Source organism: Abramis brama, assembly GCF_963993115.1.
Source record: "Abramis brama genome assembly, chromosome: 21".
In the NCBI taxonomy this organism is placed as follows: Eukaryota; Metazoa; Chordata; class Actinopteri; order Cypriniformes; family Leuciscidae; genus Abramis; species Abramis brama.
In genome coordinates this window covers 4,096,807-4,124,487 of record NC_139983.1, presented here as the reverse complement: position 1 = coordinate 4,124,487, position 27,681 = coordinate 4,096,807, and the positions used below count along the sequence as shown (strand labels likewise).

Below are 27,681 nucleotides of genomic sequence, written 5' to 3'. Positions count from 1 at the left end.
ACTCAGAAAGATGTGATGATCTGTTTTTGTAAATATGACTCATCTTATACATCATGTACAGTCTGTATAACTGTATGATTTAACTTTTCCCAGATGGTCTAGTGTTAAAAAAATTGCAATATAGAATCGCAATACTAGTAGAATATATATATCGTATCGGCACCCAAGTATCGTGAAAGTGTCGAATCGGGAGCTAGGTGTATCGTCCCAGCCCTAACAGTAACACACATCACAGTTCACATTACAGAGTAACTGACACACCACTAAAGGGAAGCAGTGCTTTTCAGTGCACAGACGTGTCCAGTCTCCTCTGAGGTCTGATCTGGGGTTTAAAGAGAGCCACAGCACCGAATGACAGTGATTAGGCAGGAGAGCATCCCGTAAAGAGCACACTGAAAAGCCTCCTGTCATTCTCCCGTACAAACAGAGAGAAATGAACAGAGAAATGAATCTGAATCAGCAAAGCTTCACCTGACGTTAAGAGCAGCCCTGCTTCGTACTTCACATGCATAAATCTAATGTTTCAGTTCGCAGAGCAAACACGTTTTTAATATTATGAAAAATGTTCCCGGTTCTGTGGCATTTTGTTGATTACCACAAAAAATAATGTCATCCCTCAGTTTGTGTTCGACAGTTCACTTATATTAGTGTAATACTATTATTAACATTTTTTTTTTTTTGTCATACATATAAGTGTAATTAAGTATTACACATAATGATAATAATAATATTGGTAACAACATTAGTAAAACAACGGTGAGGAATCGACTCCCATTGATTCCAGGACCAGGAATCGGAAAAACAGTGCATTATGGGTATTCTCTAGCCGTTGAGTGTACATCGGTTGTACACTCGTTATTGTGGTGCATTGTGGGATTGAATTAGTGCGCTCGATGGCTTCTCCCTAAAATAATGCCCTATTAAAGCAGGGCTCAGTAGTTTCGGGATTTCTTCGCTGTATTCTCGCTTTTTGCTCGCAGGTTTCTCTCTAGAGCTCCCCCCACAGCTTCGGAATAGGTATTTGACAACACTGTTGTAAAAACTCGTTGGCGATTCTCAGACACCAGAGGCTTGTAGATCAACGACATTAAAGCAGATCGGACAATCTTTAAAACGTCTTCTTCATTCGGGTTCGAACAGCGTGAGGGAGCGCAATAATGACGGCATTTTAGCAGATTTCTTTTGGCCGTAAAGCAATTGTTTACATCGCGAGACCTGATATCACACGATACTTCCTGACGCGGCGGCCGGCTCAAAGTTGCAAGTGCGTATTTTCCGCTCACGGGCACCAGGGGGGTGCGAAACGACCACCATTCAACCCGAAGTAAGTCATATAATCATTCCAATGACTCTGAAGCTGTTCAGTTAAGGTAAAAAAGTTACTTAGATCACCTTTAAAGAGTATAGGGGCAATTTCGGACACAGACATTATTTTCACAATTGTTTGGTGTTCCACATTGCTGGTAAGAAGTATTTTAACACTAAGTTTTACCCCATATACATCCGTTTTTTTTTTTTTTTTTTTACAAACTGAGGAATGACTGAAAACGATTCTCTGTGGAAACTGACGGCATGCCACAGATGTGCCGTATTGGACCAAAGCATTCCTTCACTGTACAAAGTTAAGTACTACTAATTTTGCACATTTCTAAATTCATCCAGTTTTGATGGGTGTTCATTGTGATGGGTGGACTGAGTGAAGATTGAGTCTGTACTTAGAGCTGCTCTTGTGCACAGGTGTCTAAAACCGTGTCCTAACAACACGCAACGCGCGATAAAAGGTTCTTTTCCATGTTAATCAGAGTTTTTGTCCTAACTAGTGCTGGACGGCGCTGGAACAACAAACACAGAGTGTGGCAATGATAATCTCAGGAACTGTTTATGTGCTTTATTTAATGTTAAAAGCGTGTAATGTGACTTTGAACATCATTTAGTGCTCCAGCTTTGTAGCTGTAAAAGCAACAATGGATAATTCACCTCAGATCTTGAAATTAAACAAATGGAAACAAGAATGTTCAAACTGTGAACAAACAAGTGTATTCTTTGACAATGATTGACACGCTGTTCTGATTGGCTGACTCCGCCCACACGCTGCCCTGATTGACTGACTCCGCCCACACGCTGTTCTGATTGACTGACTCCACCCACACGCTGCTCTGATTGACTGACTCCGCCCACACACTGCTCTGTTCTGGTTGACTGACTCCGCCCACACACTGCTCTGATTGACTGACTCCGCCCACACACTGTTCTGATTGACTGACTCCGCCCACACACTGTTCTGATTGACTGACTCCGCCCACACGCTGTTCTGATTGACTGACTTCGCCCACACGCTGTTCTGATTGACTGACTCCGCCCACACACTGCTCTGATTGACTGACTTCGCCCACACGCTGCTCTGATTGGCTGACTCCGCCCACACGCTGCCCTGATTGACTGACTCCGCCCACACGCTGTTCTGATTGACTGACTCCACCCACACGCTGCTCTGATTGACTGACTCCGCCCACACACTGCTCTGTTCTGGTTGACTGACTCCGCCCACACACTGCTCTGATTGACTGACTCCGCCCACACACTGTTCTGATTGACTGACTCCGCCCACACACTGTTCTGATTGACTGACTCCGCCCACATGCTGTTCTGATTGACTGACTTCGCCCACACGCTGTTCTGATTGACTGACTTCGCCCACACGCTGTTCTGATTGACTGACTCCACCCACACGCTGTTCTGATTGACTTCGCCCACACACTGCTCTGATTGACTGACTCCGCCCACACACTGCTCTGATTGACTGACTTCGCCCACACGATGTTGATTGACTGACTCCACCCACACGCTGTTCTGATTGACTGACTCCACCCACACAATGTTCTGATTGACTTCGCCCACACACTGCTCTGATTGACTGACTTCGCCCACACGCTGTTCTGATTGACTGACTCCGCCCACACACTGCTCTGATTGACTGACTTCGCCCACACGCTGTTGATTGACTGACTTCGCCCACACGCTGTTCTGATTGACTGACTCCACCCACACGCTGTTCTGATTGACTTCGCCCACACACTGCTCTGATTGACTGACTCCGCCCACACACTGCTCTGATTGACTGACTTCGCCCACACGCTGTTGATTGACTGACTCCACCCACACGCTGTTCTGATTGACTGACTCCACCCACACAATGTTCTGATTGACTTCGCCCACACACTGCTCTGATTGACTGACTTCGCCCACACGCTGTTCTGATTGACTGACTCCGCCCACACGCTGTTCTGATTGGCTGACTCCGCCCACACGCTGTTCTGATTGGCTGTGGGTTTTGATTGATTTTGACGCATCTCATAGTCGTGTCGCGTCTAGTGTGGACAGACAAATTATTTGTCGCTGGAATCTTATCGCATCGCGTCTGGTTAGGACACGGTGTAAAGCTGATCACCATAGAAAAACAAACAAAGGAGGACTAGAGCATCATGCCGAAACACAGAGCTGTTCACATTAACAGTAAGTCCTTTACAGTGATGGGTTCTAGAGACGCAGTTTCTATAGACTGGTGTAAAGTGAATGTCCCTCGATCAATCTCATCTGTGTGAGTGAGGGCTTTCAGAGAACAGAGGGCGATAAAGTCTGCCTTGAGTTGAGCTTTCTGACAGACACGCATGTATTTCCAAGGCCTCAAATTTGAGCCTTCAAAATGACATTTATAATAAAAAATAATTTGTTACATTCATATAGTGCTTTTCTGGGTACTCAAAGCGCTTTACATGGAAGGGGGAATCTCCTCATCCACCACCAATGTCCATTTCATAATCACATCTATCATAACAATAACAAGGCGACAAAAGATTTTAAATTTTTGAACCAAACATTAAAATATTAATAGAGGCCCATATTAGCACCATCTTATTAAACACATTTTAACAGATATGCTGTTTTATGAATGCAACAAATTGGGCAAAAATGGATTTTTAAAAATATAACTTAAAAGAAAAAATTAAAGTAGCTATTATAGCAAAAAAACAGTAATCAACTACATTTTGGTCCAATGGCTGATGCAGATGGAAATATCTAGATAGGAGATAGGCTAATATAATGCCAATACATATTAAATGCATATATGGCAATACAATATGACAAAAATAAATCACAACAGAAAACATAATATACACAAAATCTACACAAAAAATTAAAATCAATAAGATATTTTGAAACTGACACAAAGGGCAACAAACTAATTGTGTTCCTGCGCCAAAGCAATGACCAAAGAAAGGCCAAGAATCGGCTGAATAATTGACTTACTCTCTGGGTCTTGTATGGCACTATTGCAGAGGATCAACATATTTGTGTTTGTAAACTCGTGAACTAACCGTTTCCCAGAGAAAACTCAATGAAAGCATGAAGTGCTACTCTACTGACCTACATACACAACATAAGCCCATTATGGTGCCAGAGCTGAACTAAAAGGTACTCAGGGGTCCCAATAAAGATCAAATTATATAAATATGGGCGTCGAGGGCCTCGTGAATCTGTGGATTAGATGATATTGTAAAGAAAAACATCCCCAAAACATAACGTTGCATTATATGTGCAGCCTAACAGGAGAAGTGCGTATTAGAGCAGGACCTACTTAACCCTGAGGGATTACGAAGCCAGCTAAGGTTAAGAGGGCTTGTGTCAAAAGGCAAGCCTGTCAGGATTGTTAAGCGTCGATGGGCACTTGGTTTTCTACATGTATTTTGAAGGTTATGAATCGCTCTATCCGGGGTTCCACCCAAGCTGGAATTTAATTTCTGTGAACAAGCAGAATAAAATAAAATAAAGTATAAAATAAAAATAAAGGAGCGTTTGCTGAAGAGAACAAAAGTCACTTCCAGAAAGATTTGCCCACAATATCAACGAAATTGGAAGTTCAATATGTTCTTTTTTTGTTCACTATAATAAATTACGAGTGGCTTATAGAACACAGACAAAACAGTCTGAAAAATCTCATATTTGCATGAAATTAGTGACAGAACGATGTAATTGTAATTGGGAGGTAATTGAAGTCTTTGAAGTCACATGATTTGTTTAGGCAAAAATCACATGACTTTTTTTGAGTCACATCAAATAATTAATTTGGTAAAGATGTTTCCATTGTAATTTATGTTTATGTATTTTTTAACAGAACAAATTGGGTGTCAATGACTGACATCTGATAGCTTGATCTAAAATGACCCCGTTTGCAGCATATCAAATCGGACCGGATTAGTTTTTAGGGTAATTGTTTGTAAATGAATTGTCGACGTCTAATGTTTATCATCAATTAACACAGGATGAGCGATATGTAGGATTTGTCAAGATGGGTGTGTCTACTATACACTGCTGACAAAGCTAATTGACCTAACACAACATACATTTCTGTACATATGTAATTATGCAGAAAAAAAAGAGAATATATATGAGAGATTATTGGGAATATATACCATTAATGATGTTAAACAAGCCTGTGATGCTATTTTGCATTAAATGTCATGGTCATATATCATGCTTCAAGCTACACACGCAATAGTCAACGTGACAAATTTGTGAAACATGTCTTTATTTTCTCAGTGGTGTTTGATAAAACTAAAGCTTCAAGGAATGATTCCTCAACTAATGTCTTGTCGAGTCGGCATTAAACGGGAGTTGCAATCGTCTTTTCTTTGGTATTGTGACACATATCCGGTTGAAATGGCATCAAACCAAAAAAAAATAAAAAATACCAAGGGTGGGAATGGGACTTGATTTTGAAATTGATTAATTTATTGTCATTAGCTAATTGCTGAGATCGTATATGAGTGACGGGTTGCTGGAAGAGAGGGATTTCTGTCCCTGTGAACACAAATCATTTCTGATAATCATCAATCTTTTCTACTGCAATATTCCATAAAAAATAACAATTGTCAATTTTAATTTCATTGTGATTAAGTTTGTGAACTATTGGCCTTTTCTTTTATTTCAAAGTTGTAAATAAAACAAAGATTATTGGAGTATATTTTACAAGAAAATACTATTTCTGCTTTTTTACTTAATTTTACATTTCTTTGTAATTATGTGAAATTTACACAATTTTCTGAGTGAAACTAAATCCTATTTTGTAATTTTTCACAATTTAAAGAACTTTTGTACACTGTATGTATCCAAAACATTGCTTTGAGTGTTTTGGAAACATCAGATTCTAATAATAGTAACAACAATAAGGAAATACAGCTGGGAAAATAGGAAAAGTGGGCACTTTCAAAGAACATGAGAGCCAAAAAGAACACTTCAACACTTTTATGAAACTAGGTTTACAACTAATGGGAGGGTTTCTAATGAGAAAAAGGCGGAAAAGGAGAATCAGCATCTACAAGGAGTAAAAACGGAGGGCTGTAGTACCTTGACATCGCTTTCGCTTGTGACATTTAGCACTCGTCTGATATCCGCTCCATTTGAATAGAAAGGGGAGGTAGAATGGGGGGAAGTGGGAAAGAACTAACAAACCAAAAACAGTCAATGGTCAGACACCTCTCTATCACCCTACACAATATCAGCAGAACACACAAACTATTAGCTTTAATAAAAAAACAACTACCAGACTGTGTTGTACTGTATAATATTCAGCTCAAAATACAAGTAATATCATCATATTGTGGTGTTATTCCAACAGCACAGCCACTTAAGCAAAGTTTCACATGAAAATCCTGCTTCTCACTTGCACACTCTTTTATAGGAGTCCTTTTTAAAGGATTTTAATGTGAAAGCATGTGATATAACCCAGGGCACATTTCTCATATCAAACCAATAAATGTTGCAATAATAAAGACACTGTGAAAACACATTCACTTTGTCTGCCATCATGTAAATTACAAAGTTTGCATAAACTCGTACATTAAATATATTGGTCTTTTATCAGTTCAGGGTTTAAGGGAGCTATTGTTTTTGATGCTTCAATCATTCACCGACTATGTTTACAAGCTCAACATATGCTATGACAATCGAATATTGCTATATTAATCTTATTTGGTCATGTTCCAATTATGCATCCATTGTGTAAACGTTAACACGACTACCTAAAGTAGAGTAAGCCACTGTGTGACATGAAGACTGAACAAGTTGATTAAATGATGAATTGCTAAATATGCAGTGTAATAAATGGTAAAGAGAACATCTCCAGTATTTTCAAAAAGAATATATCAGAAAAATTGCTGATATTATACAGCTTCTGTAACACAGGAAAATACCAACAGCTGTGGAATATAACTTTTAATATAATAAAAGCTTAACTAGAACACAGGACTTAATCAGAAAATCATGTGCATGTAAACATGGTCCATTTCTAAATTTTTCAGAGAGCAATCACTCCTCTGCGAGGCTGTATTATATATTATATATATTATATATATGTCTATTATATAGACAAACCAATGTGGAGCTTTTCTCTACATTTTCAGTAAACTCAAGCACTCATTCCTCTCTCATCAGATTTATCTCCACCGACAGTCCAAGCGTCATTTGAGTCACGAAGGTCAACAGTTTTCAGCAGTCTTGCATTTTAAAAAAGGAGATTTATTACACTATAATGTCTCGAACACAAGAAGTGTGGCATATAAGAGAAAGATGTGTGGCATATAATGAAAAAAGTTTTGCATAATATAATTCTTTGAATGTTAAAACACTTCCTCGTATCTCATGCGGAGTCAATTATAAGTAAGCTAGCTTCTGGCAGATTGACTTTTTGAAGATTGTTAACACAACAGGGAAATGTGTGTCATGTGATCAAAAGTGACACTTAAGAATGAAACTGCTGTTTGGACTGAAAATAAAATAAGATACAGCTGAAAGATGCGATTTAGACTGAGAACAACAGAGGTCCCAGTACAGAACCCTGTGGGACTCCATGATGAATGGTGAAAATCACATTTACAGCTTATTCAATAAATCCTGCTATCCTGGTCGGACAAAAACTGTATAAGTTCAGCTGAGAGATTTGCTCAGACTGAATGGAGCAGATCAGGCAAGTTTTTCTGGTTCTTTACTAGTAATTAAAAGCTAGATTCCAGTGGGCATTCTTGTGACTCAACGTTTAAATACACATCGGCTGTAATTGTGCACGACCTACATTCACAACCTCATGAGAACTCTTAAGTTCCATACCAGACAGTGAAAATAAAATGTAGTGTAGCTTAACATAAAGGAGGAGAAAGATAATGATGGCCAATCTACTTAAACCCTGATGTAACATCTCAATGTGAAGAGTCACAATGACTCAGTGGCACTTTCACAGATTTTATTCGTTTTGCAAAAGCGTAATTTGAGGACATTCTCAGTATGAGTATCGGTATCCTCTTTTCAGCTGTCACGGCCTTCTGTCTCTGACAGTCTAGAGCATTTGTGCAAATTTTCTTTATCCTCAAGTTGGCTTTTGTCTGATTGAAAATCTCTAAAGACCCAGTCGTGTTTGAACTCCATTCCTGCCTGCTTTCCTGTCTAAACTCCATTATCATATTCAACTTATTTTGCATCGAGGAAGAAAGCCGTTTTCTGTGAATGCAAACGACTTCCGATTCATTAGCATCACTATGATTGGTACTCAACTGTGGGTTGCTTTTTTTTTTTTTCTAACTCTATTTAGTTTCCATCATTGCTCCCATTCACTTTTCAAAGCTAAATGACAATAAATTTAATGTAAATATTTCACACAAAAAAATCTGAAAGATCTTAATTGGGAGCACTGTGCCATCTTGCCGATGTTCAACCCAGAAGTTTAACTACAGACATTATTATAGAACATTTTAACATTCGAACAAATTGATTCAGCATTTCTTCAGTCAGAAATTATTTAAATGCATAATGAATGTAATTCATAGCAATCAATGCCCATATGATATTTGTAATTATTGTAAGTTTTTTACGCTGAAGTGACTGAAGCTGCTGTGCAATGTAACATTATGTAGTTTTAACCATCTAGTTTTATGCATTCTAGTGTTTTGTGTGTGAGTTTTTTAACATTATTTCACTCTCCGTATATGCTGGATTGAGACAAGCCAGTTTTAGAGGTTTGGAGCAGATCTTTTCAGCCCAGGCAAAGTTTCTGAGATGGAAACACACAGAGTGTATGGCTTCGGCACCAGTAAGTGGAAAAGGGGCTTGTGTTTTTATGGATCGAACTGAAAACTAAAAAAAAAGTGTAAAATGCCTTTGATGTAAATGTTATCATGATATTTTAGAAATTGCATGAAGATCATTTCACAGTCACGAACGCTATAACATACACACAAACATACACACCATCACACACAAATCTGTTTTCAACAGAGACCAGCAATAAGGGCAGGTGACGTTGTCACGAACAAACCCTTTTGCTGATGGATCCTTCATTTGTTTTTCAAATACTCCTAAGATAAACAGCCTCACACAAAGGAGGAATGCTCTCTCTTTACAATTAACCTCTATTGACCCATGTCCAACCAAATGATGTGCTAGTAGTGATTTCGCTCACCATCTTTTCTGTCCACAGTATGGGCCAGCGTGTCAGTCTCAAAAGCGTCCTGTACCTGCTGTCCTCGGAAACATGTCAGGTGTTCTTTCTCTATGAGTTCGCTCTCGTCCTCCTCTACAGGCGTCCATGTGCCGTCAATGAACCACTGGCCTCTCATGACAGGGATGCAATCCTGTTCTACAAGGTGGGAGACACAAAATAATGACAGAACAGTGAAGGACACAGAAAATAAGTACGAAAAAAAAACATTCAACAATCAAACATGCATTAACCCTGGGTAAATTGTATTTTAAAGGGGCCCTATTATGCTTTTCCACTTTTTCAACTTTAGTTAGTGTGTAATGTTGCGGTTTGAGCATAAAAAATATCTGCTGAAATAAGGTTTCAAAGCTCAAAGTTCAATGCAAAGGTTAGACATTTTCTCTAACACGATTCACAAGAACGTTTGGACAACAACGCGATTTTTCCGGATCTTATGAAGTCATAATGTTACTCATTTAAATAATCCCCACGCACCAAAAGTGGACAGTGTTTGACCTTCCGAAGGCTGACGAACTTAGAGTGGTTAAAGCTTATTTTAAACACTGTTCCTGAACATTATAACCCCAACGTTTATCTGTGTGCTGCACTTTTTACAGAGAACAGCTTGTTTTCTGTTGCTTTTGAAAGCTTTTGCTTTTGTAAGACGGTTCACTGCTCCTTAGGGAAATTAACCATGGTTTTGTGGACGATTACTGTTTGTATTACCTTAGTTTTCCGACAAATATCATGATTAAATGGTGGATAACATTGTACCTATAAGAATATTACAAAAACATCATTCCACTCTGAAACATCCTGTGAAATCCGTGCTTGAAATCCGTTCAGCACGATCCTCTCATTTGTTAACATTGTCAGGGTCTGAATCAGGCTCAAATTGTTTTGAAATGGACGCCATTGTTAATATTTACATCTGAGTAAAGCTTGCGGATATGAAGGGGCAGGTCATAACCAATCATAACACACAGGGCCAGCTAACCAATCACAGCACATTTCGTATTTTCGGAAGGAGGGGCTTCATCGAAAACAACGCGTTCAAACAGACTGGGGAGCTGTAATAATGTAAAATATGTCAAAAATAATGTGTTTTTTGAACAAAATTGGGATGTGTGATTGATAACAAGCTGAATTTTAATGTCAATGTGGAGACGATTTGTGAAAAGGGCCAGCAACGTCTATCCTGTCTACGGAGACTGTCCAAGGTTAACGTTGATCGGTCTTTGATGACTTTGTTTTACAAATCTTATATTGAGGCCATTTTAACATTCGCTATGTTATGCTGGTATGGAAGTCTTAGTGTGAAGGCAAAGACTGCTTTGGTTAATAGTAAATACTAGTAGTAAGATTTTAGGAATTGAGCAGAGTCACCCTACCATCCTGTTTAATCACCAGGTAGTTAGAAAAGCCCAATCCATCTCAATGGTTAATTCCCATCCTCTCTTTTCTGAGTTTCAGTTTTTACCCTTAGGATCTCGGTTAAGATTTCCCTCTGTTAGGAGTAACAGGTACAAACATTAATTTATTCCTACTTCTATTTCTCTGTTAAATTCAGGCATGGGGGAGTAGGTAGTTGTTTGGGCCTGTCGTTGTTTTGTGTAGTTTATTATGTAATTTTTAATGTATTGTAAATTGTCTTTTTTGTATGCTGGTCTTGCTGTAAAACCAATTGTCCTTCGTGGACAAAAACAAATAAAGAAATAAACAATCAAGCATGAAAACATTCTAGTACACCCCCAAAACAAAATCAAGACTTCGTAAAAGGGCATAATAGCACCCCTTTAATAATGATTTTTCAATGCTGTAAATAAAACATAGATTATTGGAGCATGCTTACACTACTATACCATTTCAGTCTTTCTACTTCAAATAGCATGATGAATTCAATGTCACTGGCCATTTCTTTGTCATTATTTGTCAAATTTACCTACCTAGACCATGATTTTTTTTTTTACACTGTTCATTTGTTTTTTGTTAGTGGTTTAAAACTATTTCATCCAGATGGAAGAATTCGTATGGGTATGTGTATTTATTTTCATACATTGTTTGCAATGTTGAGAATTCTCAATAAAAAGTCGATTCGAAAATATGAAAGAGATCTTACTTCACACCTGACGTGAACAAAACTCCAGGTGTCACAGACACCAACGAATATTAATAATTCAGTGGACAGGGCGGGTAATGATGCACATGTTTTCAAGCATTCAAGCTTAGAAGTGTTCACTAACACTAGAAGGGCCAAAGGACTCTTAACAGCAAACTGTGTGTGTGTGTGTGTGTGTGTGTGTGAGTGTGAGTGTGAGTATTTTCTTCTGTTTTTTTATTTATTAATTTATAGTCCTTTAATTAATCCATTTAATTACGTAACATTTATATGTGTCATTTAACCATTTATTAATTTTATTAATTAATTAATTTTACTATTTTCCTGGCTCTTGTAGTGCATTTTATTGTTGTTTCATTCAATGTTTGTGTGGTTTCATGAGATATTTCTCTTCATGAGTTACACATCGGAAAATGTCTCCATTTTAAGATTTTTAATGTCACAGGATGTTGTGAAACAGTGATTTTTTTAATTGCTTTTGCTTTGATAATGTCACTTGTTGGATTTGTGCTGGTCAGGCGAAGTCTGAGCATTGAAACATATGCAACCAAGATTATTCATTAAACCTGCTGATTTTTATCATCACTTCTTCTTCTGCTTTCTGCCATTTCACAACTTCCTCCGTCAACTTTTAATACACTTTTTACACTTTTAATATGTTGTATATTTTTACTTATATTGAACTGACTACTCTCAATAAAAACAATTGCCCCCAAAAAAAGAAGTAAATGTGACTTGACTTGCATCCATCAACGAGCAATACTTACGATTCCAGTACACCGGATAGCACTCTTTATTCCTCACATCCACTTCATAGAGTCCTCCTCTCACACACACTGCTTCTACACTGATGTCCACACTGTCATGTCTCTCGTCTCCACGCGTCTCCAGCGACGGGTCTCCTCCATCCAGACCATCATCTCCGAGAAGCTCCTCTCCATCACGCTGTAAAGCCCTCTCTGGGTTTCGCTCGCAGAAGCTGCGATACATGATTTCTATCCTGAGAGAGTCGTGTCCCATGAAGGGCTTCCATGTCTTTTTGTCCTCTTTGTAAAACCACCTGACTTCCTCCGGTCCCAGCTCGGTGACCACCTCGAACCGGCGTCTGGAGGAGCTGGAGCGTTTCCGGATGTCGAGCAGTCGGTTCTTCTCCTGGTAGTCTGAGCCAGGGCTTGTGCAGTAACTCGTGTTGGTGGCGTGGAAGAAGCTGGCGACTGAAGTTGTGCTTAGGTCCAGATGGCCCGTGGGAAGGATGTCCGAAGCAGGACTTTCGAGTCTCAGCGTCATTCCGTCCCGTGGTGAAGTGTGTGTGTTCTTGTCTGGCTGCAATGCGTGCATCCCAATGGATTCATCGTAGAGCCTGAAGTAGTCATCGCTCCAGTCTCTATTGCCAAAAGACAGTTTATTGCCAGGATTGTTAATAAACCGTGTCTTCTTAGTAAGACTGCTCATAACTCCCTGCTTGTGGAGCGGCTGTCCTAATCAGAGCTGACCTCAGTGTCGTCATTTAACAAGGGTCATGACCTCATATTAAAACCTGACTCTGTTATTTAACAACTAAAATGACATGTTATTAAGCTGGTTCTCTCAAAGCTATGAACACACGTTCTTCCAGTGACGTTAACAGAACGTTCGATCAAAGTTATCTGGGCTTCTCAAAACATTGTTTATACGTCATTAATAGAACGTTCAGAATGACATTCAAAATTAGCATTCGCGCAATGTTTACAAAACGATCCAATAGAACGTTCCCTTAACGTTCGCATAAACGTTTTAAAAACGTTTAAAAATCTTGTCGTTTAGGAAAGACGTTTTCAGATCGTTAGCAAAGGTGTACATAGGCTAACTTACCTGGCAATAAGACGTCACAGCACAATAAAAAGTAAACTTACCCCGTTTAAACGCATATTAAACGAGTCTATGTCATGCTATTTAGCTGTTTTAAAGCGACTAGGTAAAGAAGGAGAACCGGTCTGACAGACCGCACTGATTCCGGCACTGTACCGGATTGTGCTCGTGCAAACCTGCCGTCAACCGGAGCGCGTCATCTCACAGAATCACGCTCTTCCGCTCTGTTTATCCATAAATCAGTCCGTGTCACAAATAGAAACATAAGCCTGTCCAGTATTGCAGTCAGACTGAGGGTGCAGGGAAATACACTGACCTGCTGGCACACTGACAAGTGCGGGATGTGCAATCTTACGTCACAGCCCACGTAGTGCGTATGAGCGCATCCCGCACTTGTTGTTACTGGGCAACCAATCAGGAGGAATACTGTTCACCTGCTGGAGCGCGCACGTACTCGTGAACGCGCTCGAGGCTACACGTGTTCAGTGGATTGTTTTGAATTCAAATTAATTAGGTTAAAATGTAATGTGTTATGAACATATAGTTTGGCATTAAAAATTCAAGAATTTTATTTTTTTAAATAGACCCAAGCTATGTTCGCTGTGATGTGCAGTAATTCTTTCAAATTATGAAATATTACATCGTCATACTAAGAGATTGATGTTATAAAGGTTAATTGCTATTTATTCGATTTATTAAATAGGCTATTGTTTTGAACCTTAAACCTTTGGGTTGCCATCCAGGATCTTTAAATACCAACATCTTGGTGCAAAACAAGAAAACACTTCTCCATTTTGTATTTCCATGTCTGCAATTAATAATTAGGTTAAAATGTAATGTGTTATAAACATATTTTGCATTAAAAATTCAAGAACTGTAGTTTTTTTAATAGAGATAGGCTACATGTTGGCTGTGATGTGCAGTAATTATTTCAAATGATGGAATATTACATGTATCATCATGTGGGGGGTTGATGTTATTTAGGGTCATTGTTATTTATTGGATTTTTTTTTTTTTTTTTTTTATATATATTTTTATATTGTTTGAACCTTAAACCTTTGGGTTGCCATCCAGGATCTTTAAATACCAACATAGGCTTGGTGCTTTATAAGAAAACATTTCTCAATTTATATTTCCATCTACATGTGAATTTGATCAACAATGCATCCACACAAATGCGTTACACAATCCCACAAGTGACTACAGATAATGAAAATTAGGGGAAACCAGGAAATGCATTAATGATAGAATTAATTATTGTAGCTCAAACTTTGGTTGAATTCGCCTTCTTTACTAAGGTAATGACAAACAAATGTCCACAAGATGCCGCTGTTGTCTTGCTCCTGACCATCAACTGAACGTAGATGAATTCTGTCTTTTGTAGTGTTTCTAGGTTCCTCTGGCCAGGTTGGGTTGAATCTGCTGTCCAAGAATTTGGCGTCCTAAATTTTCCTTTAAATATAATATATTACAGTATTTATAATAAATGATTTATCCGTGCACATAGTTTTTTGTTATTATTATTATTCATGTTCCTGGTAATCTTGAATCAGAATAAGATCCTCTTGCAGCATCTCTTCTCTTCTCTGATGATGTGGGCGGGGCTATAACCTGTCACTCACATGAGATCCACCAATAGCAAACCACAACCATCCAATCAATTCCCCTCGGACAAAATCAAGCCCCGCCCTTCATTTGTTCTTGTCCCAGAAGCGTTTCACTCGGATATTCGTGAGAGGTCTTTCGTCCCACTTAAAATTTGCTCCGTGTTCACCCTCTGTCTGCTTAGTATGATCCCGCTATATCCCACTAATCTCACATTTAAATTTCCCCTAAAGAAAGAGAGAGTGTTTGGGGATAACAAACATAAATGTTGGCTATACAATTTTTTAGTGTTATTTGTTGGCTATATTATTTGTTATATTTGTCTTATCATGATATTGTCAACATAGTAAAAAATGTCACAGAGAAAAATAGGCTAAATTTAATATGACATCTGTCACTCAAAATTATAAGCCAAAATAAAACGAAATCTGTTGGCTTATCACTCATGATGGGGGAGGAGAGAGAGAGAGTGAGCAAGAGGGAGAATTGAAGAAAGACTAGAAAGGGAGATGGCTGAGAGACATTATAAAAGAGAAAAGATCAGAGGAATATCACTGGAAAAAGAAGGGTTATGATCAGGCAAGAGCTTTAGGACCCACGTTAATATTGAGACCTCAGTGGGAAGGCCTGAAAACTCGAGTTTGCATTGTTTCTGCTCAGTATGTGAGTAACTTTGGTTTTGCTATGTTTCACAGAACCAAGATATGCTGTTGTTGTAATGTTAGCTACATGGACAGTTTTGAGTGTCATTGTTTGTCTGGAGCTGCTGTGCTGTTGGTGACTAACAACCACCTCTTGTATACTGTATGTTCATTTTTTGTTCTTCCTAGTCACGTATCGTATTCCTACGGAGCCCGGGAAGTGACCTGTGGGAGAAAAAAAAACAATCCGTGGCGACGGTTTGGCAATCCGTCCGCTCAGTTTATAAACCGTACTCACGAATTCTCAAACTGTGCCCACGGATTAATAAACCGTACCCACACTCTAAAAAGAGATGTGTTAATAATGACACGTTGTGTCAGTTTTAACACATGTAGTGAGTGTGCTCAGGGACAACACATGTTGTGTCAAATTTAACACAATAAATGTGTAAGTCATTTTAACACACAAATTGTGTCATTTTAAAAAATAAAGCGAAAGGGCCAGATGCAAAAATATTAACCGTTTAATCAATAGTCGAGGACAGAATGCATGTGCACACAAAGTACAAGACAATGTTTCAAGCTCAATGACTGGACAGACTCACTGTACTGGACATTATTATTTACACTTCAACCCCTAACTGATAATGCTGCTTTTGACAAAAGTTCATGAAGAGATAACAGTTCACCGAGTTCCACTGGCCTGTTAGTTTGAGAACATAGCAAACACTGCATACCATTCACAGTGATGGTGAGTGTCGGCACTCAAAATGATGAGTTGAAAACAACACAACCTGTAAAAAGAGATGTTAAAAATTACACATGTTGTGTAGATTTTAACACATGTGGTGTGTGTGCTCAGGGACAACACATGTTGTGTCAGTTTTAACACATGTGGTGTGTGTGCTCAGGGACAACACATGTTGTGTAGATTTTAACACATGTTGTGTAGATTTTAACACATGTAGTGTGTGTGCTCAGGGACAACACATGTTGTGTCAAATTTAACACACAACCTGTGTCGATTCTTAACACATCTCTGTGTTTATAAGGACTACACATTTTGTATTACCTTTAACACAACTAATGTGTTATTCCTCTTACACAGAAGTGTGTTGAAACCTTTTACACACTAATGTGTTATAGTTACACAACTTGTGTCAGATATGTGTCACATGTGACTGTAGTCGGTGTGTGTTTGCCAGAGTTACTTCCTGTGTTTTTACAACTGAGTGTTTGGATGAAACTGAAACATATTGTTAACTTGTGTTTATGGAGTCCAGTGACATTTAATAAAGAGTTTGTTTGAACATTTTATTAGCTGGATGTTTTAGACATCATGAATCTACATAGACAAGCTCTTATTGAGAATTAACAGAGGTTTAGATGTTGATGTTTCATTGAATGTGTTATCTGAAGTCACCAGAATCGTGATTAATGGCTCCTTTATTTGAGCTCTTGACCCTTTACTCTTCTTTTAGTTTTTCTCTTGCTGCTTTAACTGTATTTTAATAAAATACATTTGTTATGGCGAGTGAAAAGATGATCAGATATTTCTTGATGATGTTGTAATCAGCAAGTGCTGATCTGATCAAGTTTATGAGTAAATGGATGGTGCACATTTATTTTGTTTATGTGCTGTTAGTTATAATGATCTTATGACACTACATCATGCTATCCAGCAGAGCAGAATAATAAAATAAATGTTTTCTGAAAATGTTAATCTGCAGCAGAAATTAGTCAAACACAGACCTCAAGAATCAGCGCATGAATCTCAACAATGGTGACAAACAAAAAGTTTCATGCAGCAATGCATGCTGGGAGTCATGGATGAGATTTGCACTATGGTGGCACCCAGCATGCATTGTGGCATGAAGCATTTCGTTTGTCACTGTTGCGTCAAAGAACAGAACACACAAAATTAGTACAATGGCAGCTTTTCCTTTAAAAAACTCCAGGCCTGAAGAGGGCAGAATTTCCAAACACACGAGTGGAACTGACAATTGAGCCAGCATTTCTGGAGGGACTGCTTTTACCTGCGCACCTGGCAGATAAGCATGGGTATAAAATGTTTGGGGTTAGCTTTTACTTCAGTCCTCAACCTACAAACAAGAAAGAACAGCTCATTGTTCAACACTAGAGACGCAACTGGTATGTAATATTTGGAATAATTTACTGTTGCATTCAGTGCTTAGCACAAATTCCATGTTTAATTCTGGTAGGAGTGGTGATTCCTTTTGTTGTGAATATTTCCTGACTGCAGATAATGTGGCAGTGATGTGTGCTAGATTAAGTTGAGATGTTTAAACATTTACTTTATTCAAAGCCATACTTTGTTGCTGTGTCATGCATTGTTTATTGTGTAAAGTAATGCATGTTTGTTTTCTGTTTTAAGGTTATCAACCTATTCCTCATTCCTTAGTCCTTAATTCTATGTCATTCAATTCATTTCAACTACTTAATTCAACTGTTTCAACATAATCAACCAATTGCATCAAAACCATCTGGAAGAAAAATAAAGCATTAAAAGGAATTGAGTTGTCCCTTTGCATCCTTCATGTGTTGAGCAAGCCGTTTTCAAGTTTGGGCAGAGCTGGACTTATTATAACACCTAGACAACTTGACAGTTGATAACCAACGTGGCAGTGAAGACAAAAGGATTAACGGCCTGAAGTCAGGAAAGCTGTCGTCGTAAAGAGGAGGATTGGCTCACATCTCAAGATGGCGAAGGAAGCTCTTGGGAAAACAGTGAAGGCGCTGAAGCAAGAAAGAACTTTGGCTAAGAGCGCTTTTACCAAGCAAGCAAACTTCCTTAGCAGAGGAGCAAAACACATGACTAAGAGCGAACTGCGAGAGGAGTTCAAGAAGCTCACGTCGGAGGCGAGGAAGGTCAGTGAGACAAATGATGAATACAGGGCTGGCCTTCTGGCAGACATTGAAGCTGAAACCGATGAGGGTGAAGAAGCTGACCTGAGCAAGCAGCGGCAGACTGAACTTGAGAAGACGTTCCAAGAATGCGAATTACGATTGGATGAGGTCAGGGAGGTGATCCAGTCAAACCTATGGCCTAGATACGGGGAGAACGAGGTGAAGTCTGCAATTAAAGAAGCCGAGACAGCCTGTGATGGAATTGCTCAAATACCTGTTACCGCTGTAAATAGAGATGGCTACGAGCTACGAGCTACGGTGGGATGGTGCGAAGGCACAAGTCCAAGATACAGTCTCAAGCCTAGCAGAGTGGGAGATGTGGATTCCAGTAGCAGAAAAAGAAAGGCTGGAAGGCAGAGTAAAAGACCTGAAAGCATTCAGCAAAAGCCTTGAAGCAAGGAGGGCAGAATTTCTCACAGCGCAAAGAATGGCAGAAGAGGAGAAAGATAGAAGGAGAGTGCCGCAGACGCCCGTGCCAGCTCCACAGCCAACACTGAGAATAAAACCGACCTGTTTACCCAGGTTCAGTGGGTATAAAAGGAATTTCCATCGATGGAGAAGAGACTGGGAGAGTCTACAAAAGCAGGGGGAACCGACAGGCTCAGTCGAAGTAAAGAAGATCCAACTCCTTGACAGTGTAGATGAGAGAATGTGCAGAGACCTACGTTTGTCTAGTTATAATACTGCGGAGGACATGTTCAGGGTGCTTGAGAACAGGTATGGGAACAAGTCTACAATAGCCTTGGAGATAATTGAGGATTTGGAGAAAGTTCCTGTTTTAAGAGCAAATCAGCCTAGAAAAGTTATTGAGATGATCCAAATTATAGAGAAGGCCCTGGATGACCTCACAGAGCTTGGAAACACAGGAGCCATCAACAACCCTCTAGTGATTAAATCCATAGAAAGCAAGTTACCTGACAATATCAAGCGAGATTGGCTTGTCTACATGGTTAACCCGAGGAATAATGTCACACCGAACAATCACTTTGAGAACCTTCTTAAATTCCTGAAAACACAGGAGGAAATTCTTGAAAAATTAGAGCAGCTGTCGGTGAGTGAAAAGCCAGAAAAGAAATATGCTTGTATGGAAAGAAGATATGCGTCCACACGTTCCACAAGGAAAGGCGGCTGTGTTGTCTGTGGAGATGAAAAGCATAGAGAAAAGATCTTCTTTGCAAGCGTTTCAAAGAACTGAAGCCCGTGGAAAAGTTGGATGCTGTAGAAAAGCTGGGGGCCTGCAAGAGGTGTTTGGTCTGTCATGGAGAAGATGATGAATGTAAAGACACTTACCTGTGCAGGAACAGAGACTGTAAAAAAGACCATCATTTCTTTCTTTGCCTGAAGGGAGGTTTCAGGAGGAGTGACACAGACAGAAGACAATCCAATGTGAGAAGACATAAGCTTACAGAGGAGCAGGAGGAATTTGTATCTAAGCTCTCCCCAGAGATGGTGGAGAAATTCAAGAAAGCATTCACCAACATTACTGGGAAAACAAACTGTGTTGGAAAGAATCAGCTTGGAGTGACTGTGACTGAGTCAAGTGCAGTAGAAGAATTGCCAGTTATTCTAATGCTGCTCGAGGTAACTGCCAATGCAGGACAAAGAATTGGAACCCTGATCGACTTGGCATCGGACACAAATTACATCACCCACAAAGCTGCCAGGAGACTAAATCTTTGAAGTGAAAACATCACTTTAGTCGTTCATGGAGTCGGAGGAATGGCCATGAAGGTTAGAACCAAAAGATATCTCCTCAGAGTGAGGGTCAAAACGCCCATAGGCACGGAAAGAGCTCATGAGCTTATCTGCTATGGTTTGAATGAAATTGCCAACATCCACAGAGTCATCAAACCTGAGCAACTCAAGAAGTTCTTCCCAGAAGTCAATCTAGGAGATCTGAGGAGACCGGAGAGTATTGAGCTACTGATAAGCCACCGTGAAGGAAGACTTGCTCCGCAAAGAGTGAAGGTGATTGGAGATCTTGTCTTATGGGAAGGACCACTAGGAAAGACTGTTGGTGGAGCACATCCAGATCTGTTTGAAGAAGTGGATATAGCCGCACACAGGTCTGAGACACACTTTGCTCGATCCATGAGAGTAACCGCTGTCAAGTATCAAGAGATAACTAAGCTGTTCACAGCTGAAACCAAAAGCACAGTCGCTCGCAGAGAGTTCTTGGATTGGTGGAAATGGGACAGCATTGGAGTAGCTTGCGAACCAAAGTGTGGAGGATGCCGGTGTGGCAACTGTCAACCAGGAGGTAAGGAAATGACTCTGAGTGAGGAAAGAGAGCTGGAGATCATAAGGAAAGGCCTCACCTACATCAAAGCTGATACTCACAGTGATGAACCCCACTGGGACACAAAATACCCCTGGATTCAAGATCCAAGTTCCCTTCCCAACAACAGGAGTGGGGTGGAAGCCACCTTTTTGAGAACAGAAAAACAACTCAAAAAAGAGCCAGAGTGGAAGGTAGCATATACAGCTCAAGTCCATGAGATGGTGGAGAGACGAGCAGCGAAGAAACTCACCAAAGAGATCATTGCCAGTTGGAAAGGGCCAGTATGGTATGTCAGCCACTTGGTGGCGCCAAACCCGCACTCTCTCACAACACCTGTGCGATTGGTATGGAACAGCAGCCAGAAGTTTAAAGGGGTCAGCATGAATGACCTTCTGCTGAAAGGGCCTGATGTCCTCAATCCCATCCGAGCAGTACTACTCAGGTTCAGGAGAGGCGTCCATGCTGCCCTTGGCGACATCAAGAAAATGTACAATTCTGTGTGGTTGGAAGACCTGGAGATGCACCTCCACAGATTTCTCTGGAGAGACACTGAGGAGGAAGAGATTGAAGAGTATGTGATCACAAGGGTCAACATTGGCGATCGACCAGCAGGGTGCATTGCACAATTGGCTATGAGAGAGACAGCCAAACTGCCCATGTTCGCTCGCCTGGAGGAGGAACGTAGGATTCTTGAAGAGGATACCTATGTCGATGACATCCTGACTTCCCATAATGACTTGCAAAAGCTGGATCAGAACATCAAAAGAGTTGAAGAGATCCTGAGGACAGGTGGGTTCTTCCTCAAGCCCTGGGTCCGGTCAAGTCAAAGCAGGAGGCAGGAGATCGTACCAGGAGAAAAAGGAGCGGAGTCAAGCGCAGTACTCATTCTCCCAAACCAAATGAGGGAAGGAGACAATAAGGCCCTTGGAGTGGGATACCTTGTTGAAGAGGATAAACTGTACCTCATGACTTCAATCAATTTCTCAAAGAGGAAAAAGAAAATGAGAGTCGGCCAAAATCTTTTTGATGAAGAGGTGAGAGGGAAAACTCCAAACCCACTGACGAGAAGAGTACTACTAAGCCAAGTAGCTAGCCTGTATGACCCAATAGGCCTCGTCACACCTGCCAAACAAAAGGGCGCCATTCTTGTCAGAAAGGCGTTTCAGGAAGCTGGAGTCAAAACTCTGACCCGAGATACTTGGGATGAACCTTTGTCTGAAAAATTGAGGGAAGAAGCCATCCGATTCTTTGAGGAATACACACGTCTTGGCCAAATCACTTTCCATAGAAGCCTCACACCAGTCAACTGGATTGGAAAACCTTGGGGAATAACATTCTCTGATGGAAGTGACAAAAGCTATGGAGCCGTAGTGTACTTCAGATGGGAGACCGAGCAAGGCATCCAAGTCAGACTGGTTGAGTCTAAAGCAAAGCTCACACCATTGGACCAAAAAGGAGAACCAGTAAAAGCTGAAATCTGCGGTGCTGTCTATGCAGCACGACTTCGAAAGTATGTCGAAAAGCACAGTCGAATAGAAATTGAACGATGGTTTCATCTACTGGACAGCCAAACTGTGTTGGGAGCAATCCAGAGAGACAGCTATGGATATCAAACTTTCTTCGCAAATAGAGTTGGAGAGATCCAGAAATCCACATCCGTTGAAGATTGGTGGTGGATCCCGGGAGGCCTGAACAGTGCTGACATTATAACAAGAGGGGCAGCCCCAGAAGACCTCCAGGAAGATTCCATGTGGCAGGATGGACCAGCGTTCCTGCGGCAACCTGTGGAAGAGTGGCCACATAAGTCAGCCAAAGAAGTCGCCGCGTATGCCAAGGAAGGCATAAATAAACTTCAAAGGAAAGCTTTTTCGGCAGCACTGACTAGAGCGCAGGCAAAGAGAAACAAGAGTGATGCACGGCAAAATAACCCAGATGAACCTAAGACTCAGATCCGAAGATCGCCAGCCTGCTCTGCGGTAACCAAACTGATTGACATCAGGAAATTCAGCAGCCTGACCAGGCTGATCAGGGTCATTGCCTGGGTGTGGAGAGCTGCAACGAGATGGAAAAAGGTGTTGACCAAGAATTCAGTCTCAAATAAACCAAAGTGGGAGGAAGCTCTTTCAACAAACTGGAGGTCCAGAGCCAAACAAGCTGTACTCACTGTCGGGGAGTGTGAAGATGCACTAAGAGACCTGTTCCTTGCAGCTCAAGAAGGTATAACCTTTCAAGACACCACTCTCAACAGACTTGCTGTTTACAGAGAGCAAGAGACTGGGCTCTTAGTTTGTGGAGGGAGGTTCCAGATCTTTGATGAGGACGAGACTGCTGTACCAATTCTACCATATGAGGCATGGATATCCACTCTCCTAGCTCAAGAGGCCCACGATGCAAACCATGAAGAAATAGCAGGCACACTCCTCCGGATGAGGAAGAAAGCCTGGGTGATTAAAGGCCGGAAGCTGGCTAAAAAGAGAGTTGATAACTGTGTGGTGTGCAGAAAGGCCAGGGCCAGAAAGTGCCAACAGATCATGAGTGACCTTCCATCCGAGCGGATAACACCAGCCAGACCATTTGAGTACATAACAGTGGACTTATTTGGACCGTATGAAGTCAAGGACGAGGTGAAAAAGAGATCCAAGCTCAAGGTGTGGGGAATTGTTTTCTGCTGTATGGCATCCAGAGCTATACACACAGATGTTGTCAGTGACCAGTCAACTGAAGGCTTCCTCCTGGCTTACCAAAGATTCACGGCACTGAGAGGGCACCCAAAGAAACTTTGGTCAGATCCTGGAAAGAATTTTGTGGGTGCTAGATCTGCCCTCAAAGAACTCTACCGCTTCCTGGATCAACTGAATGAATCTGAGCTTGAAAATGAAGCTTCCAAGCATGGGACAGAATGGAGCTGGAAAATCCACCCAGCAGACTCCCCTCACAGGAATGGAGCTGCAGAAGCAGCTGTTCGCACTGTGAAGCGGGCTTTGCACAACCTGGGAGGAGAAGGACTCTTCACATGGAGTGAGTTTCAAACATTTCTCTACACGGCTGCTAACCTTGCCAATGAGAGGCCCATAGATGCCAGAACTCAAAGCCGGGAGGACTGCGTAGAATACATCAGCCCAAATTCCCTTCTGCTTGGACGGTCTGGACCCAGAGGAGATCTTGGATACTTTGATTTTGAAAGCTACCCATACAAAAGATTGAGAGTTATCCAAACAGAAGTTAACCGGTTTTGGAGGAAGTGGAGTCAGTTAGCTGGGCCCAATCTATTCGTGAGGAGTAAATGGCACACAACACATAGGAATGTGGCTGTTGGAGATGTAGTCTGGCTTGCTGATCAAAATGCCTGGAGGGGTCAGTACAGACTTGCCAGAGTCATCAGTGTCAACATTGACAAGAAGGGCATCGTCAGAGATGTGCAGGTCAGAACTTTTCCCAGCTACCCAGTCCCAACTGTGAAGCCTGCTCAAGAGAAGTCAAAGAAACTGTCAAACAAAATACCTAGTACAGTTCTTCATAGGGATGTCAGACGCATCATTGTTTTACTTCCTGTTGAAGAAGGAAAAAACCTGACAACTGAAATCTAACCAGCTCCAACGGAGAGGTTCATGTGACCTCCTTGGGTTCAAGAACCAGGAGGTCAAGTGGGAGGTGTTGCGTCAAAGAACAGAACACACAAAATTAGTACAATGGCAGCTTTTCCTTTAAAAAAACTCCAGGCCTGAAGAGGGCAGAATTTCCAAACACACGAGTGGAACTGACAATTGAGCCAGCATTTCTGGAGGGACTGCTTTTACCTGCGCACCTGGCAGATAAGCATGGGTATAAAATGTTTGGGGTTAGCTTTTACTTCAGTCCTCAACCTACAAACAAGAAAGAACAGCTCATTGTTCAACACTAGAGACGCAACTGGTATGTAATATTTGGAATAATTTACTGTTGCATTCAGTGCTTAGCACAAATTCCATGTTTAATTCTGGTAGGAGTGGTGATTCCTTTTGTTGTGAATATTTCCTGACTGCAGATAATGTGGCAGTGATGTGTGCTAGATTAAGTTGAGATGTTTAAACATTTACTTTATTCAAAGCCATACTTTGTTGCTGTGTCATGCATTGTTTATTGTGTAAAGTAATGCATGTTTGTTTTCTGTTTTAAGGTTATCAACCTATTCCTCATTCCTTAGTCCTTAATTCTATGTCATTCAATTCATTTCAACTACTTAATTCAACTGTTTCAACATAATCAACCAATTGCATCAAAACCATCTGGAAGAAAAATAAAGCATTAAAAGGAATTGAGTTGTCCCTTTGCATCCTTCATGTGTTGAGCAAGCCGTTTTCAAGTTTGGGCAGAGCTGGACTTATTATAACACCTAGACAACTTGACAGTCACCATTGTTGAGATTCATACGCTGATTCTTGATATCTGTTTGATACCTTAGACTAAGATTCTGTACGAACTGTGTATTTAAAAATTAATTTTAAGCTAATTGCATTATGCTAATCTTTTATGTATTACACTCATCTTTCAAATATTAAACTTTTCTGAGCTTCTGCTGAACAATCTTACATGTTCATGATGATAATATTATCATCTGAGCATATTTTTGTTATGATTTTTTCTGCTGTTTCAAATGCACAGATTAAATACACATTTACAACAATCAGAGAAAACTAATGTTAAAGAGTCAAGGGTCAAGAGCTCAAATAAAGCTGACACTAATCACGATTCTGGTGACTTTAAATGAAACATTCAATGAATCGTCAACACCAAAACCTGTTAATTCTCAATAAGAGCTTCTGTAGAGTCTGACAGAAATAAGGTTAATCTGGTTATTAATAACAAGTGAAAGCAGCATTTGAAAAAGACATTGAAAAAGAGGCATGATGTGATTGGCTGAAAAAAAACACCCTTAAAGTTTTCATGAATTAAGATTTAATTTCTTTATTTGAATATATTGCTTTATTTATTAGAGCATTTTATGGGATACCATATAAAATATACCTATAATTTTTTTTTTTTTCATAAAAGTGCATATCTGCGCATCTCTCATTCAGTCAAAAGTTTTCATATTTGCAATGTAACATGTGGATGCTAACTATTAATATAAAGAAGGCTTCATACTTCAGTCGAGTCCCAAAATACACGTAGGCTATAGGCTAAATCAGCGTCTTCACAGCAAGGTAAATGTTTGGAATAACAAGTAGGACTGTGTGCGGCACAGCTTGCCCTTTATATTGTACAACAGACCAATTAAATTAGGCAGAATAACTTTTTATATGTTTGGTTGACTGTGTTTCATTTTGATAATGAGCAGTCTGCGATATGAAGCAACACCAGAACTGATACTATGTTGTGTGAGAGCGCGATGCGCGAGCGCCATCTCTTGGATTTGTTCCACTGCTGTTATTTATAGTCATACAGATAATATGACATCATTCGAAACAGTAAAATGTATATTTTTATTTGTGTACATTCAAAATGACTACAAAATATCATGTCATTGAAAAATAAATAAAACAACATGATGCGCTGCTTTAGCGCGTCTCGGTCTCTTTAGATCTTTCTGGCGCTCACCAAAAATGAACCAAAATACAGAGAATAGCCTTCTTGGCGCGCCTACTTTTGAAAGTCAACATTTAGATTATTTAACGTTATAACGTTGCATTATATATGCCTGAGTCACTTTGGAATAAATCACAGCGCGTTTCATGATAAAACGTGACTTAGCCTATACAGTCCGGAAAATAGGCTATAGGTTATAGCAAATTCAGACCAACTGCTGGTCTACACAGAGAAAAAGCCCTTTCTAAGCTCTTCTGTTGTACCGAGCCATTCGTTAGTCTAGATGTTTGATGAGAAAATTAAATGTAGCCTATAGTTGCAATACACGCGGTAAGCTCCGTGCAACTGCTGCAGCGGTCTATTATTACTAGAATATTAGAAATCTAATACTCAAGCTGTTTTCTCATTTTTCTACTCTTAATATTAAATAAAAAACGACTGAACGAAAGATACACGGATTCTCTTGAACCACCACTGCGTTTGCGGCAGAAAACTACTGCAGTGCAGCCAAAATGCTCTGTTTGACTTATCTGAGATCCTTTACTCTTCCCTGTGGATGACCTGTGACCTACTTTCTGTAAGATCTGAATTTTTGAACTTGAATTTTAGAAAACTGAATTTGAAGTTCCGAAGTTTCTTCATCTTGAAAACTTGAATCTGTATTTTTTTTAACTGAATATTTGCAGTATACGAATTCAGAACCAAAAAACTAGCTGTTTGAAAATACATGTCTATAAAATTCAGCCATAAAAACATTTCAATTTGTTAAATTTCAAATGTTCAATATTCGTTTAAAAAAAAATCAAATTCAGAACTATTTAAACTACCACCTAAAATTCAATTTTGTTAGATTACACTTGCAAATAATTCAAATTTACACAATTCAAATTCAAATCGTTTTGTCATATTATGAGCTCCATATTACCGAGGGAACTGTTCCCTCGGTTTAACAAATCGTGCCCACGGATTAATAAACCGTACCCACGAGTTTCTAATCCGCGCTCTCAGATTTGTAAACTGTGCCTTCAGTTTTTGCAATCTGTACCCACAAATTCATAAACCGTGCCCACGCTTTCGCAATCCGTTCCCACGGGTTTGTAATCTGTACTCACGGATTTGTGACTCGTCCTCATTTTAGAAGAACACCAGGAGACCGTTGTTAACG

The 27,681-nt window shown here is 40.1% G+C and overlaps 2 protein-coding genes across 11 annotated transcripts in view; one reads left to right on the top strand and one right to left on the bottom strand.

Annotated features, from left to right (window-relative positions):
- ddhd1a (DDHD domain containing 1a) overlaps positions 1-13,868 on the bottom strand; it is a 37,988-nt gene extending 24,120 nt beyond the window's left edge. Inside the window, exons 1-4 of one of the 9 annotated variants that reach the window (XM_084096174.1) lie at positions 13,813-13,868; positions 12,416-13,032; positions 9,509-9,685; positions 6,406-6,501 (exon numbers count right to left, since the gene is read on the bottom strand). In XM_084096174.1, the coding sequence (XP_083952300.1) occupies positions 6,406-6,501; positions 9,509-9,685; positions 12,416-12,986 (844 nt within the window). In that variant the 5' untranslated portion in view covers positions 12,987-13,032; positions 13,813-13,868. The other 8 variants (XM_084096175.1, XM_084096173.1, XM_084096172.1 and 5 more) reach the window with 8 other exon arrangements.
- Positions 13,869-15,584: 1,716 nt separating this feature from the next.
- LOC311071610 (uncharacterized protein) overlaps positions 15,585-27,681 on the top strand; it is a 36,728-nt gene continuing 24,631 nt past the window's right edge. Inside the window, exon 1 of one of the 2 annotated variants that reach the window (XR_014603902.1) lies at positions 15,585-15,764. Coding sequence is in view for 1 of the 2 variants with exons in the window: in XM_084096024.1 (XP_083952150.1) it covers positions 24,770-24,863 (94 nt within the window). In the remaining variant the exon portion in view is untranslated. Of the gene's footprint in view, positions 15,765-24,717; positions 24,864-27,681 lie in introns of those variants that run through there. The other variant, XM_084096024.1, reaches the window with a different exon arrangement.